The sequence below is a fragment of the Brachypodium distachyon genome, chromosome 3 (assembly GCF_000005505.3).
Source record: "Brachypodium distachyon strain Bd21 chromosome 3, Brachypodium_distachyon_v3.0, whole genome shotgun sequence".
NCBI lineage: Eukaryota > Viridiplantae > Streptophyta > Magnoliopsida > Poales > Poaceae > Brachypodium > Brachypodium distachyon.
Genome location: NC_016133.3, coordinates 56374152 through 56390407, shown reverse-complemented (window position 1 = coordinate 56390407; position 16256 = coordinate 56374152). Strand labels below are relative to the sequence as shown.

Genomic DNA, 16256 nt, shown 5'->3' with positions numbered 1-16256 from the left:
CTGATACTCATCAATGAGAATGGTCCTTCGCGCTTTCTCCGTTAACAAACCTCGCAAGCATGCAATCCAATGCTCACATCAGTATCACAATGGTAACCCCCTGACTGTGACTATCAACCAGACGAGAACTGTCTTGCAGCGTAGGAAGGGAGGTATAGTGCACACCACTGACGGCCGCGAACTCCTGTCGATAAAATGCAGCTCTGGAGAGGCGAAATACACAAGGGGGGACTGTATGGAAGTCTGAGAATAGATCGCAAAAGGTATTTATATGTACAAATAATGGTAAACATATAGGATTACAACACCAATCCAACGGGCGATCTGTCTCTAACCATTGTGATACAGTCCAGATTCCGGTGTGGACTGATTGACATTCAGGCCCTCTACGGTGGAATCAACGGTGCTCCGCAATTCCGGTGTACCTCACACCCCTCTATGTTGAGGTTATAACATTAGGACGGGTGTTGAACTAGTTTTGGATGAGTCGCTGCATAAATTGAAGAGTTTAGATCAGTCTTCAGGTGGGAGAGAAGATGCTGCACATCCGGCCTCAGAATTTCCATTACTTTCCCACATAACGTCAATATCTCCAGTTTAGGTTTGCTAGTGCTCTGAACAGGGCCGCCTTGACCTTCATACATGACTGCATGATGCCTGTTTTAGCGACAGGAAAATTAAGTGATTCATATGAGAACTTAAGTTGTATCCTAACAATTGAAAGCAGAATGAGAACACAAAAGTGCCCGCAAGAGAATTTTTCGGTGAGAAAGATGAAGCTTACAAGAAGTCAATGATGTCTGCAATTTCTGAAGCCTCTACATGAGGTGAGGCTTGCGAATTCTTCCCAAACACATCCCCCAACACATTGAACAGCAAAGCCAACGTCTGCAGATCCCAACAACACAAGAATATTAGTACAACAAGAATATTGTTGTTTCTTCATACAACAATGTATTGGAACCATAGGTGGAGCCCGCGGCAGAATTTCAACAAAATATGGTGGCAAATAGTGATGTGAAAAGAGGGGATGATGGCCCATGGCCACCTTTGGCCTGCACGAAGGCCCGTGGGTGAAACGTTGTGTCAAGAGGGCCAAACTTCAATGATATAGGTTTATTTGGATGGTGTTTTGGTGCCGTACTGCCATGACTTAACAGTCAGTGACACATGTGGCTGGCCCCGCGCATCAGTGACTGCGCCATACGTCACCGAAGCAGCATCTGGTTTATTTGCTTTTCAACATAGGTTTATTTTTTTTGTTGAGAAAAAAAGAAACACTCATAGCTCAACTGTGCCCAACACAACACGAGGCACATAAGAGATCTATCGGGCATCTTTGGAACACGTGAATTTTATAGAAATGACAGTGCAGTTGTCATGCGGGTTGGTCACCCACGTGCTGGGCCCAGTAATTCGTGAACAGCAATCATATATGAATGCATGAGAGGAATTCTTGAAAAATATTCAGATGTTAAAATTCTTCGAAAATTCCTATGGGTAGAGCCATTTCATAGCAATTCTACAAACTCGTTTCCAACAAAGGTATAATCAGGAAATATTCCCACAGCATATCCTATGAGTCCAACTCTTAAAAATACTCTTAAATTCTTAAAAAGTGTCGCCCATTTTGTACTAAGTTAGTACTCCCTCTGATCCTAAATTCTTGACTCAAATTTGCCCAAATATGGATGTATCTATTCTTAAAAAACATCTAGATACATGTAATATTTCGACAACAATTTAGGATCGGAGGGAGTACATTCCAAAGGGGGGCATGATGTTTTTTTTAACCAGAAGAGGTCCATAATGTTATTTTTCCGTGTGAAGTTTCTAACAAAGACAGAATAAAAAGTCTTGAAGATGCTGAATGGTGGAAAATGATCTTGCCGTGGCTATTGAGATTGCAGGTACACATATTGGTTCAATTCAAATAAGCCAATATTGTACAAAGTTGTTTAGAACAGTTCAAAATCAACTCCAAGATCATAATGTAAATTGTAAATCAAGCACATGGTTTTTGAGTAATTAGGAAGTAGGAAGGGAAAATCAAGCATACCTTCATGAATAGAGGTCGAGCAAAGGCTAGACGAGGCAACAAGGGGCCCAATATGCGGAACGCTATTCTCAACATGGCAACTGAATTAACTGGTCGAAGATGTTTGATGACGGTATGGGTAGAGTCCAGCCACTCTTGTGGAAGATTGCTAAAAAATGAATGAAGAAGGGCAACAACATTACCTGCAATCATCGCAGAACAAACATATACGAGCGTAAAATGGCAGCAGCATATTATTACACTAAGCTGACTGAGGCCAAAGGTTGAAGTTGAAAACATGCAAAAATGATAGCAAAGCTAAAAATGCCTTACAGTACCTATGGCTGTCGATGTATTATCTTGAGAAGCCCATGTTGGGTCCAGAAGTGCATAACCAACAGCAGAGTCAAGCTCTTTAACAGGTCTCGAACTGTCAGCAAGCCAACGACAATCTTTTATGATGCGAGCTGCTTCGGAGTATAGTTGCATATGAAATTCTGGTGGGAGTTGTGCAAGCAAGAGGCCACATGCTTGAATCATCAAAACAGACAATTGTTGGCAAGAGTAACCGCTTCTAGAAACAAAGTTAGCACTTATTCCACTTGCAGAAGTGTTTGCTCGATTGCCACCTGCAGCCTCAGCACCCCCACCTGAAGGAGAAGTTGGCAGCCCAGAATTTTGCCCCAAACCACCAGACATTCCTTGACCGGAATTTGACTGTATAAGCATTGCTTGTACATGCGCTATTAATTGAACTAGAGAGGTCACTATTTGAGAAGCCGACACAGGAAGTGAGAGGATCTCAATAGCTGCTGTTTCCAAAACAAGTTGTGTATACGACCCGGGGTCCTGATTTTGATAAAATGCCCTCTGACCATCAGTATTACTAATTCCACCAGCTTGAGCGGATGCATGTGGCTTGCTGAAACTTGTGCGCCCTGCATTGCCAGAAGCATCTGCTGGATGTGATTTGGACTTGCTACTCAAAGGAGGTATGACATTATTAACAAGGCTTAGCAAGAGGTTGGCAAAGTACTCCTGTGGTGGGCAAATAGTTGAAGGTCCTAAATATTGAGTAAAGGATTCGGAGAAAGGAGTCTGTAAAAAACTCACCATTAGAGTAATTAAATAAGACAGGTAGAAGAGTTTCCATACAAGAGTAAACATGGGTTTACCTTGATGCTAGCACCCAGCACACTGAGGACCCTAACAATTAACTTGCTTGGAAGATGGCCATAGAAATATGCAAGAATGTCACGCACAAATGTAAATCTTAGTGGGTGGAAGGCAAGAAAGTTGGAATAAAATGCGAGAACCCTATCTGCAATATCTGTAGCATCATTCTCAATAAGCCTATAAATTATCAGTGGGATGACTGGAAGCAAGCGGGCAGCAATGTCATCGAAAAAGGGCGGGTAGCTGCATTAACAATACAACCATAGTGAATCAATCTTCTATAACTTCCATAGAAACCCAAAAAGGGCGAAATACATAAAAGCAAAATATATACAAATAACAGATGCTATTGCTAGCTGGTATTGCTATTCAATAGCCACATAAGATTAGAAATAAACCCGCTTTATGCAATATCAATTGAAATATTGCAATTACCGGTCCTTCCATGAAAGATGGTTGCCAAGAGCTTTCTGGAGCTCAGCTCTTTTTGGAGGTTGATTTTTGAGCCAATGCTCAGAAGAACAAGAACTGCAGAATGCTTTAATTCTCTGCTGAAGTTCCGTTCTTTCAAGCAGATTTATCTGTGATGTTAAATTGATAATTAAAGCAAGAATCATGCACAGCCGAAGCAACTAGTAAAGTAATAGACTAGAGTATATAGTACTCCTCCGATCCATAAATTTTAACTACTCCCTCCGACCGGTATTACTTGTCTCAAATTTGCCCAAATACGGATGTATCTATGTGCAAAAAGTGTCTAGATACATGTAATATTTCGACAAGTAATTCCAACCGGAGGGAGTATATTAATATATGTGTAATATAAAAGTTACGCAGTTATATCAGAAACTAAGCAGCCTAAGCACTGGTCGGTACTCAAATATAAGGTATACGCTTGAAGTCACAGTTATACTAATCTTCAGACTCACGGTTGGTAAAGGTATAGATATATATACACACAGACCAAGCTATATCTAGGAATAGAGTAGTGTACTCTATGCCTGCTTCTACAACACTTTGATATAGTAATGCTACCAGAAGGCAACAACATGTTACCATCTGTTAAGATTTTGATGACTAATACTCCCTCCGTCCCATATTAAGTGACTCAAATTTGCCCAAATTTGGATGTATCTATACCCAAAAAGCGTCTAGATACATGTGATATTACATCACTTAATATGGGATGGAGGGAGTACAAAATTGTTACATGTTACTATATCCATGTGCTTAACAACCTGCACTAGCTGTGAAAACTGTAAATAGGTTAGAATAAGACATCTAGTTTACAACCACAACTCTGGCTAAAGTCCACTATTCGACCCTAACCTCCAAATCCGTTCAACAATTCAGGAACTCAAACTAATGAAACAGTTCATTTTTCACCCTCAGGCGACTCCACTAGTGGTTTCAGACTTTCAGTTGACATGGATGCTACATGTCCACCATGTCGCTGTCATGTCACCAAGCAAATCAGTGAAGGGTTGAAAAGTGGATTGTTGATTTAAAGAAAACAGCTGTTGAACTGGTTGTTACATACCTTATGGTGTAACATGATTTAGAGGTAGGTGTTGCAAACTTCAAATTGTTGAAGAGGACTTACCACAAGACGTAAAGCGTAAGGATCGTCATCCCTGTCAATAAGTGCTAGCAGCAGAATGTCCAGTGGAAGTAGCTCATGTGTCCAGATAAAGAATGCAAGATTTTTGATTGCTTTGGAAAGTAATTCCTACATAGAATAAGTCACCAGAAAATTTTACATGCTAGCTACTAGAAAAGGAAAAACCACATAACAAACAGTCAAAGAGAAATTTTTGCAGCATGACAAAAGAAACAGATATTTTGTGTCACCTGCACTAAATGGCCGTGTTGAAGCTCAAGTTGGATATGATGCAGAAGAACATCAACCATTGTATAAATATTCGCCGTAACTTCTTCAGGTGAAAACTCTCTCAAGACACGAGCCTGCATTAAGATCAAGTAATAATATTGAGTAACGGACGATAGTCATATCAAAGTAATCACAAAAAGGAATCATACAAGATTTGCACTGTTGATCTCAAGATGTCCATTCATTAGCATCCAAGCACCAGCACAAAGATATTGACGATGCAGAGCGAAACTGTGGTTCAAATAAGTCATGACATAGTTTGGCTCAGCAGATGGTGAGAGTAGCTGATTGCACTGATTAATAACAGTAGTTTCGGCCTGAAATGAGAGTATTGTCAATACAAAAGGTAAAAATAAGTATTTTCAGGTCACCAAAACTCTACCTGTTCAACTTAACCATATCAACATACTACTAAGTACTAACAATATAACATCATTGTGGAGGTGAAAGAATGAATGGCATTCCTAATGCCAATAATACACAAAAGAGTGCACAAACTATCCATACATTATCCACCAATTGAGTCATAAATATAAATACTAAGAGAAGTTATTACATGCTTCATAGAAATTAACAAACAGAAGAGTGATTTGGCAATCTTCAATAATTAATGAATGATAAACTTCCTAAGCTGGTGATCAGTAGATGCATACGGACTTGATGAAAGACATGGAGAAACTAGAAAGAATACAAAACATAGAGTAAAATCCACTGCTAGTCCTTAGACTTGGCAGGAATGTTCACTTCAGTTCATCAACTCAGAAATGGTTAGAACGGTCCATTAAACTTCGCAATTGGGGTTCAGTTTGATCCAAAAGCACACACGCCGCACACTTTTTGCCACGTCAGCGTAGTGGACACAACCACACGAGCCACTCAGGTGAGGGAGGCGGAGAGGCGCAGTCTACATTGTAATTTTGCGAAAAGCCCGCTGGATCTTAGATCTTCCAAAGCGCAGCCAGGCGGAGAGGCGAGGTGATCATTGTGGGGAATTTTGAGAAGAAGCTAGGGATTTGGCAAATGGGAGTTTAAGAGGACGGTGGGGAAATTGAGGACCTTTTTATACAAATTGTCTACATTTGCAAGTTGACAGACTAAAGTGAACGTGTGTACCAAGTTTAAGGGCAAGCAGTGCATTTTACTAAAAAAATATAAAGAAAACATAAATGGCCAGAAACTCTGTCAAAAATATAAGAAAATCATACCTGCTGCCATGCTTGGATAGCATGTCCCCTCTTATCCATCCTCCCCATTAAGAAATCCCGAATGAGAGGAGGGAAATAACGTAGAGTCTTTTCTGACCATGTATGCTGGCTAGTTGCCATAATTTGCTCTAACAGTGGTTGAAGATAAATCATGTGTTCAACCTCAGCAATTCCACGTGTCTTGATAGTGATAGCAAGGCTTATAATTGTTATGCGGTTAAGTGTTTCAGTAAACTCAGTTGGTCCCTATATAAACATAGAAGTTCACTCTATGAACCAATTATAGTCAAATTTCCAAAGAAAAGCATGTATTACTTTTACCTTCAACTCTTTTTTAACCAAGAAGAAGTCTCTCAGTGACAGAATTAAGTTCATGCACAAATTTTCAGCTAATCTAAACATGCGATGCTCCCCACGTTTCCCCTTGATCATTGATATTATCTTTGTGACATCATACATCAACGCCTTACTTTTTCCATGATACCTAGAAAAAACCATATTGGTGTAAACAAAAAAGAAATGCACGGGGATATATAAAACTAACAAAAGAGACAAACAATGATAATTTTCTAAAAAACTGCAAAATAAAAGGAAATTAATGTCATAGAAGATGAACCTCTACATAATCAGAGTACAACATCCTACCAAAGGAGGGAGGGGACTGAGGGATGGAAGGAAGAGAAGGGGCAAGGAATATTCGGGTAAAACTTCCAATCTTTTGATGTGTCCAATAAGCTACTTTCCTTTTAGGAAAAAACGAAGCCAAAGATTAAATTCGGTATTACCTGTACAAAGGAAGTAGCCTGTAATTCAGTATCTCAAGTAGGAGCAAGGACACGCCGGATTTGCTCAGGATAGACGGTGATCTTTGGGTTAGTGTCTGCAAAGTTCATTAAATAGTATGAATACGTCACAATGTTCACATGAATATGAGTCGCACAGTCACAACAGGGACTTTAGAAGTTATGACTGAAGAAACTAATTCAGAAATCACAGGAAAAGAAAAGTCATGGTGTAGCATAAGCTCCACATGAAGAATACAAATCACCTTAAGAGGCAGAATAACTTACCGTAAAATGTGGACGGAACAATGAATGAGGTGTTATAAGCAGTAACCTTACGTAGGTTTCCACCATAGCAATGCTAGGGACAGCCTACCAAAGAACAGAGGTAAGATTATGGTAGCAGTATACAGCTGTAGAAAATCTAGAGGGGGTGAATATTAGTGATGACAGTATGACAACAAAAGAAACATATAGTTGTGAACTTGTGATTGTATGCATACTTCTACAAAAAAAATAGTTAAAGTTGCATATTATTTCATAAATTTGCAACAGGTGAGTACGCAGGTTCACATATTGTTAGCAAAACTATAATAGATGAACTATTCATAATTGCTAGCTAAATTATTTAACATGAGCAGAAGAATATGCAAACTAAGTTATTTTCTATTTCTGTTATCTATTTACTAATGTATAAAACAAATAACAGAAAATCTTTAGTCCCAAGAAAGTTGTGGTAGGCTGTATAAAACCAAATACAGAACAAAAATACAAAATTAACTAGGGTATTACATCGATATATCTATTATACAGTGTTACCTGGCCAAGAAATATTGAATCTTCAAGCTGGAAAGCAAGCTTTAAACACAGGTTGATAGACAACCCGGAAAGCAACGACATTGACAAAGGGCAGGTTTCACGCATCATCGCTATTCTTTCATTTGGTTGCATATTGGGTCCCTGAATGACATCTGTCCCAGCTGACGTAAACCAGTTCATGACTGCTTCACATGCTGGTTGTGCCATGGTGAAAGAGAGAACCCAAAACATACCCATGGCCCGTTCATCCAAGTTCATAAAATCTATCATTCTCTCTCCTGAAGCTGTTATTTCAAGGAAAAATGCATTCTAAATTATCTATAGATAAATGAAAAAAGAAAACTAGAAATTGTTGTAATTGTTTACAGCCTTGCCAAAAAGAATATGCATCACCTGAATTCCAAATTGTAGTGCTACCATGTATGCAAACAATAAGTGAAGTCATTAAGAATGTTTCTACATTCAGTTAGTTCAAATTACCTATCTACAAGAGCACATTCCTTTTGATGAATTCCTGATCTACCAGGAAATGTTACAAAGCAGAAGCATGATGGTACATCAAGGGAGTACCTTTCGTCATCTGTTTCCACCACTCATCTATCTGTTTGCCTTTTTGAAGCTGATCGTTGTTCAAATGCTCTCTAATTGAAGTGTTGAAAGACCAGATGCGCAAAGTTTGGCTGCTACTTATGAAATCAAGAAGAATACTTTGAGGACTGACATTATTAGGATCAAGGCTCTTGTCTTCTTTATGGAACGAAATTATCTTCCGTGTTGTTTCAACCTGATAAAACAAGAAATAGCTAGAATGAACTTACACAGATGCAACGAACATGTAACTGGGAAACAAGACAAGCACAATAATAAAAATGACAAAGTGAAGCACATAAATAAATTTGTGATCATTTAAGTTATAACAGCTCTTAGATGTGAAGTTAGTCCAGCTGAATTTGTCAAGCTTAAAACAGTTCATCAGTTCCAAACTAATTGAGCATAGACCAAATAAAGTGCCTTTAATATTACACAAAAGAATAGCCTTTTAGTTTTTAGAGCATCGTGTCATCAACTAAACAATTTCATTTAAATGACTAGGAAAGAATTGAAGAAATATATAGAAACAATTATACAAGGGTGTATCACCTTCCTTGGGTCTGAACTAAGTGTATTCATCACAATCTCAATGCGGATAATCTGTGCAAGCAACCAGGTGACATGATTACTGCGTAGAATCTGTTGATCACTATTTGTTACTCGAGATGCAAGCTTGTCCACAAAATCAAGAAAATCAATACAGCCACTTTTCATTAGGAAGAAAAAAATGTCAGCAAACAAAAGCCAATCTTGCCAGCACTGAGTCTCTGCAATAGTATGACAAAGCTGTAATGAGTACACACAAGTTGCACCGCGTAAAAGGGCACTTAGGGACAAGGGCCACTTAGATCAGCTGCCCACTTGAGAAAGGAACTTGATTGTACTTGAACAGACAAATAGTGAAGCTCCAAATGCTAACCTGAGTTAGTGAACCTTAGTAGTTCAATTGTCCTGTCAGCAACTGCCTCACCAATCATATCAGGTGAGAAAACAGCTCCTGGTGTTGATGATTGTTGAGAATGTGATCTGTAACAAGGAGCAACAAGAAGAACACGTCTCCACCAATCTGGTGATGGGGTTGTGCGGAGAGCATGCCTTAAGCAACGCAGAGCACGTTCCCAGTCTAAACCCCCCTTAGGAATAGAGTTCGCAAGATCCTAAACAACAAAGCACCGTAAGCTTTGGTATTCTTCTCAGAGCAATATTAGGAAGTAAAAGTAAGAAAAATATATAGATCCTGCCAAGTTTGTTGCCTAACCATTCTTATTAGTTTCATTTAACTTGTTTTCATTTAAAATCTTCATGCTTCTTGCATGTAACTATGACCAGTCATAATGATGAATATTGCATCAATGTACATACAAAATAACAATGTATACAAGTATGGCAGGAATAAGCATAAAAGGAAAGATGTGGTTAATTAATTAAAAAAGTATTATCACCTCCCCATGTAGTGGCTCTCCCAGCACACTAGGATAGGTAATGGGGGAATAACGCAGATTAGCAACAGATTCTCCAGCTATGCTTGGGTAGGATTGTGACAAGAACCGATGAGTACCGAATGTTGGGCAATGAAGGTGCTGATCCAACATCTGCATGTGCATACACACCATGTCCCTCCTCCTATGGATCTCCATAATAATACTAACTAGTGCATCGTCATCGGGAATATTCTCGAGAAACTGCAAGTTGCTGCGAACAAGCTCATAGAATGGAACACGACATTTCTCTTCATCAACTAAAATCCATATCACATCTAAGCATAGATGCATCCATTCGTGAACAGGCCTTCCAATCCTCCATGTTTGCGTTGTATCAGCTTCATCCACACCATGCGGTCTCTGGTCCCAATTAACCAGCCAGTTTACCATATGCTGGAATATCACAGCAAGGGTAGCTGGCTTCAAACTGGACTCCAGTCCAGCTAAAATAATCCTACATGATAGGTGATGCAGATAGCTAATTTCTTCTCCCCTGCGAGACTGGTCACCCCTTGCTGCAGTACCAAGCTGCCCAGGAGTGGAGAATTCAGTTCTCTTAATAGGTGACGCATTTGCACCTATAGGTTGATCAATACCAGATTGTGTAGGAGATCCTATAGTGTTCATTGCTGACAAAGGAGACGTAGGATTTGAAGCATGAAAGCTTGGAGCACTTGGCGCTACAATAGCTGATGAAGAAGAAGATACAGGGCCACCAACAGTCACAGCACCACCTTGCGCCATTGGTGCCTCAACAGATGAAACGGCACTAAGTAGAGATGGAAGAAGGCTGTCCCATCTAAGGTGACCGCGAGCGCACAGGCACCGCGTAGCAAAGAGCAGGAACTCGGATTTTGGAGCGTGGCTACTGCATTGCAGAACAAATGAGATGAGAACTGATTCCGTGACTGCCTGCAACTGCTCCTGGTCCTAAAGAAACACGAAAATCTAATCAATTTCTTCTATTCTTGTCATGTAGTCAATGAATTTGTTCAATGCTTCTGCTTACTGGAAACGGCATGCGCAACTGCTCAAAATCCGGAATGAACTGCTCATCGCGGGGAGGCAGATCTCTGCTAAGAGCAGATACTCTCTTCTGCAGCTTGTTCCTGAATAATTCGATTTACACAGCACATTAGCACGAGCTAGTTCAAAACTGTCAGCATGATATCTTCATGCACTGGAATTCACCCCAAGCACAGCAAGACAAGTTACAGCACCAACAAAACAATCCGACCTTAAACCACACGATAGTGTACTTCATATCAATCCAACCCAATTCGTGCGGAGTATAGTTCACAAAATTAAAAAAAATGGAGTCCACGAAAAGGGAAAGCAACTCACGCGGTCTCCCTCGCTGGGTCCTCGGCCCGCTGCTTCGAGTTCATCTGCAAGCCACGGACACCCAGGGTCAGAAATGCGTCGCGGCGGCAAATTAGGGGAAGAGAAGGGCACGCACGCCGAGGTAGAGGGTGAAGAGATCGGCGATTGCCGGCCGCGCCGGGTGCTGGTGTAGCTGCATCTGCCGCTGGTGGGGGAGCACCGCCGAGGCCGAAATCGCCGGCGACAGCGGCTGCCGCTGCCCGTGGCCCCCGTGTCCGTGCCCCCCGTCCATCGCTGATTCGGCGGTCCCGTCGCCGGCGAGTGGTCCGACTCCGAGGGTTTAGTTTAGAAGCTCTCTGTAGAGCAGCCTAGTGCTTTTGTCTTCGCCTTCGCCTCTTTGAGGGGAATGAAACGGACGGTGAGATGCGGCTCGAGGTCTGATCCAAGCCGCTACTTTGGGCAGAAAGGTTCGAGGAACACAAACGGTACGTGTGGGTTTCGCATACCAGTTGCGAACGTCAGAACGTATCATGCTTTTCGTAAGCGCATCCTCCCCACCATGGCCAGCCTTACATGTCTTTTATGCCTGATCCAACGGATGACGAGAGCAAAAAACAAAAGTATCAAACCACGGCCACGGAAGTAAACATGTGTTGATTTTTAAGGGAACTTTTCGATTGGTCTTCCATACAAAAGAAGAAGAAAAACAAGAACGCAAAACCTTCCTGCCTCTGCATCCAATTAAACAAGATCACATTTGCACCGAAATAGAGTAACATTTCAAAGATGTAGACCATGTCTAATAGAGTTAAAAGGAACTGCATATTGACTTAACCGATTTAGTGCACTAAATGCGTAGTTTTAAATAGTGCGCTATAGCGTTTGGAGAGGGCTCCCGCTAAAGTTACGTAGTTTTAGCGCTAACCTAAGAAAAACGCTATTAGCTCCGCTAATCATGCTATAGCACTATATTTTGGGATCGTTAGCACGCTAAGCTGCTCCTGTGATAATTATTTTGGGGGCTTTTGGCACAGGCGCGGCCTAAAATTCCATCGCATCTCAAACAATGTCTAAGCTCATTGTAGTTTTATAGATTTGAAAAAAAATCAAATTATGCTGCTATCGTCCCAATATATGCACTGTTGGCATTACTAGGGTTAGGTACCACCTTACTGTCATTACAAGTGGCGTTTTTAAGTGTCAAGGAGTTCATACTGATGTCAAAGAGAAGATTTTTTTTTATCATATGATGCCTCATTTATTGATATTTTTGTATGATTTTTTAAAAATCCGCTAAATGTCTTAGCGCCGCTATAGCATCGCTAGCACGTATAGCTTCTGGAGCAGGCTACCGCTAAATGGTTTAGCCCGCTATTTAAAACTATGACTGAATGTAGCAAACGCATTTATAACTTGACAGTTATGTACACGTCCGGTCAAACAGTGGAGTCAATGGACAAAAGGGGACACGAGCGGGGTTTTTTTTGTTAGCCGAGTGAACATGCTATCGTGGACACAAGGGGACACGAGCGCGGGAGGGGGGATCTTGACGCATGGGATAAGGTGTTGCTTATTTATTTGTGGATAGATCCCCAACTTTACACATGGGTGCTTTTTTTAGAACTTTCGTTCTCAATCCCTCCCATCTCTTTCGAAATCTGTAAATCTTGTTCCCCTTTCTCGTCATCCTCCGCACACTCTTTCGCCTCCCTTCCGTCTGCATGGTCTAGGCAAGACAAAGGTTCAAGTGCTCCAGTTCAACCCACGTTCAACGGAGAGCTCTATGATTAGTCGCAAGCTCCATGGTCTGGGAGGAGCTAGATGTGGCACATCAGCACGACCGACTTGTGTGGACGTACATCGCCACGACAAACGGCTTGACAAGAGAGACCACCTATTTCTTGATTTGATTTAGGTGCACATAAATGTCCAGCTTTTGCTATATTTTACAAGTTATTTCTCGATTTGATTCGACTGCACATAATAGTACCTTCGATGCTTTACCTCTGTATGAAAATACAAGCCCAAGTAAATGTAAATGAGTTGATATGCAGTTCCTTCCGTTCACTATAAAATAAATACTCACAGAGCACTCTTACTTTAAGAAAGTCTTAATGTTGTATAAGTTAAGAAAAGTTCGAAAATTTGCAATGCGGCATTTCACCTCGATCCTACTGTTCACAAACCGAGCACTCCTCCCCAAAACCAAACTGTGCGAACTTGATCGACTTCTTCTGTTCCCTCCGTTCCATAAAGATCGACACGGCTTTGAACTAAAACCAGTTAAAAATTGAGTCATGGGGAGCAGCAAACACATCAAATACATACATCATCACCGTGGGGCGGCATTCGGCACCGTGTGACGCGCGCGGCTAGCTATATACGTACGTTACGCCCGAGCCGGTCCCGGAGCCGGTCCTGGCGCCGGCGTGGTGGCTGGGCCAGGCCCAGGCGCAGTGGCTCGAGGAGCGGGGCCCGGGGCGGCCAAGTGCATGTCGGCCCAGAGGCGGTCGGCGATGACCCTGTTGGCGGCGTCGGAGGTGTGGTAGGCGTCCCAGAACACGAAGGCGTCGCGGGCGCTGCAGGGCTTGGAGTCCGGCAGGCACAGGCCCCCCACCTTGCTGTCCACCCCGCAGCACGACGTGTCCGACGTCGTGAACCCTGCAACAAAAAATTTTAAAGACGCTGAAGACACGCCGGCCGGCCGGCCGGGGCTCTAATTATTAATCAAGGTCGCTGGCCGGGCTTTGTTAATTACTACCGTGTTTCTGCGGGTGCTCGATGAGGTCCATGACGACGGAGTAGCAGTCGGCGAGCGCCATCCGGGCGCCGGGCAGCCTGGCGTTCATTCCGTCGAGCAGCTTCTTGGCGGCGGCGTTGAACCTGGCGGCGTAGCGGTTCACGTGCGCCAGGCACTCCCCCGTGGGCGACAGGACCCGCTGCGCCGGGATGCAGCCCAGCGGGGGCAGCCCGTTGAACGCCACGTTCCGCGCCCCCAGCCCGTACAGCCGCTGCACAGATCGCACAAGCAAGCAAACACAAAGCAAGATCATTTCGTGAGTACTGCATTTTTCTGTTTTGTGCATGTCAATCTGGGCCAGGACGGTGAGGATTCATGCGTTGATTCTTGCCTTGAGCTGGCGGTCGAGGGTGGCGACGAGGAGGCGGATGAACTGGTCGTGGGTGTACGTCGTGCCGTCCGCCATGAACGGCTGCAGGAAGTTGTTGATGTAGTCGTTGCTCCCTGAGCGATCCACAAGAAACAAGATGAATGTTGTTCGTGGTAAACTTGACGGACGGGTTTGATTCGACATGAAGAAATTGCATGCGTACCGAGTCCAATTTGGAAGATTGCCGCGTTGACTGCCTCCTCGGCGGCCTCCTGCCCGATCTTGGCCACCATCGCCCTCTTCACCGCCTCGAAGCAAGATATCTGCTCGTCGAACGAGAAGTACTCCACCTGCAGCAAATCGCAATGCCACATTTAGTTCAACCGTGTCAGTTGTCACACGAATTCGAACTGTCCATCCAGGACCGGCCGCGTGATCAGTACCGGAGGAGAAGTGACCAACAAATGCTGAAATGCAGGCTTACGAAGTAGACGCCGGTCTCGTTCAGAATGCCGGCGCCACCGGACGCGAAGTTGACGCCGCCGAGGATGCCATCGTCATCAACGGCAGCGGCCATCGACGTCAGCGACAGGAACGGCGGCGGGGATGCGACGCCAAACTTGTCCGCTGCATGCACCCAATCGACCCCATCCAAATCAGATCGATTAATTCAGGAGTACAACGTTTGATGACACTAGATTGTACAGTTACCCATGTAGTCTCCGATGGTTCTGCCGTTGGTGAAGCGGCCGGTGGCGAGGCCGGTGGGGTAGTCGATGCCGTACCAGGGGTAGTTGGACTTGGCGAGGGAGAGCTGGAAGTAGTTGTTGTTCCCCACGTCCGACATCGAGTCGCCGAACACGTACGTCACCGGGCCCTGCCCCTGCTTGCTCGCCGCGGCTGAACAGCACAGTACTGCGAGCACGGCCATGGCGCCGGCGAGCGCCGCGAGAGCTGCTGCCATGCTTTGATTTTGGTCCGGCCTCTGCTGAGAAGACAGAACGCTCGCTGCAAGGATGAGTCGTGTCTGTTACTTGCTGGGCCTGGTTGCCTGACACGGAGGACCGTGTGGCGTCGATTTATAGTGCAGAAGCACGTGCGAGAGTCGTGTCATTTTCTGCAAGTTTGGGTTGTTCTTCTAGCGTCTCTGTGTGTGTCGGACGGTGCAAATTTCCTGCTTGAGTGGAGTGATGGACGTACTACCGTACGCTAGAGCTTAAATTCGTGTGTACTGGTAGCTTTCTTGTTTTTTTTCTGTGGGGAAAGTGGTAGTACGGGCAGCTGAGGTCGTTGAAGAAATTCTGATCTTACGTTCTAGAGATGGCTTAAATCGATTAATGGAATTGTCCTAGTGGTTGGTTGGAATATTGCCATTGCCTATTGCACAACACATCCCAAACCGCAAAAGATGTTGCCGTTAATTTATCATGTTTCGTGCAAATTTGGACCCGGAGATTTTTGTTGAGTTCTTGGACCCGGAGGCCGGACATATGCTTCTGCTGATAATAGATAGTAGTACGGCCTAACCCAGCCGGAAATATCAAGTTTTGTGCCAGGCTTATGTATGGGCCAACAAGTATACCGGTAGCTTTCTCGTTTTTCTGTGGGGAATAGTGGTACTGGCAGCTGAGGTCGTTGAAGAAATTCTGATCTTACGTTCTAGAGATGGCTTAAATCGATTAATGGGATTGTCTCCTCCTAGGTAGTGGTTTTTTAGGCCTCATCCTAGGTAGTGGTTGGGAATCCATTGCCAATTGCACAGCGCGAAGCACAAAAGATGTTCGTTAATTCCTCGTGTTTCGTGAGCATTTTGGACAGTTCTTGGGCCCGGAGGCTAGAG

General features: G+C 43.3%; 2 protein-coding genes across 2 annotated transcripts; both read right to left on the bottom strand.

Moving 5' to 3' along the window:
• Positions 1-232: 232 nt before the first annotated feature.
• LOC100841446 (mediator of RNA polymerase II transcription subunit 23) lies at positions 233-11668 on the bottom strand. Its single transcript, XM_003572964.4, has 21 exons — positions 11443-11668; positions 11328-11371; positions 10993-11092; positions 9945-10913; positions 9422-9659; positions 9052-9269; positions 8482-8695; positions 7912-8195; positions 7381-7464; positions 7096-7190; positions 6632-6794; positions 6311-6556; positions 5255-5422; positions 5066-5179; positions 4818-4943; positions 3650-3795; positions 3214-3457; positions 2377-3136; positions 2060-2241; positions 785-888; positions 233-657 (listed from the first exon to the last, which is right to left on the bottom strand). Exons 1-21 carry the CDS (start codon positions 11596-11598, stop codon positions 456-458), a joined length of 4857 nt encoding a protein of 1618 aa, XP_003573012.1. The 5' UTR covers positions 11599-11668; the 3' UTR covers positions 233-455.
• Positions 11669-13317: 1649 nt separating this feature from the next.
• LOC100840836 (GDSL esterase/lipase At5g37690) lies at positions 13318-15463 on the bottom strand. Its single transcript, XM_003572962.3, has 6 exons — positions 15128-15463; positions 14901-15043; positions 14640-14766; positions 14438-14550; positions 14068-14317; positions 13318-13967 (listed from the first exon to the last, which is right to left on the bottom strand). The coding sequence occupies exons 1-6, from the start codon at positions 15378-15380 to the stop codon at positions 13696-13698; spliced, it is 1158 nt and encodes a 385-aa protein (XP_003573010.1). The 5' UTR covers positions 15381-15463; the 3' UTR covers positions 13318-13695.
• Positions 15464-16256: the final 793 nt, after the last annotated feature.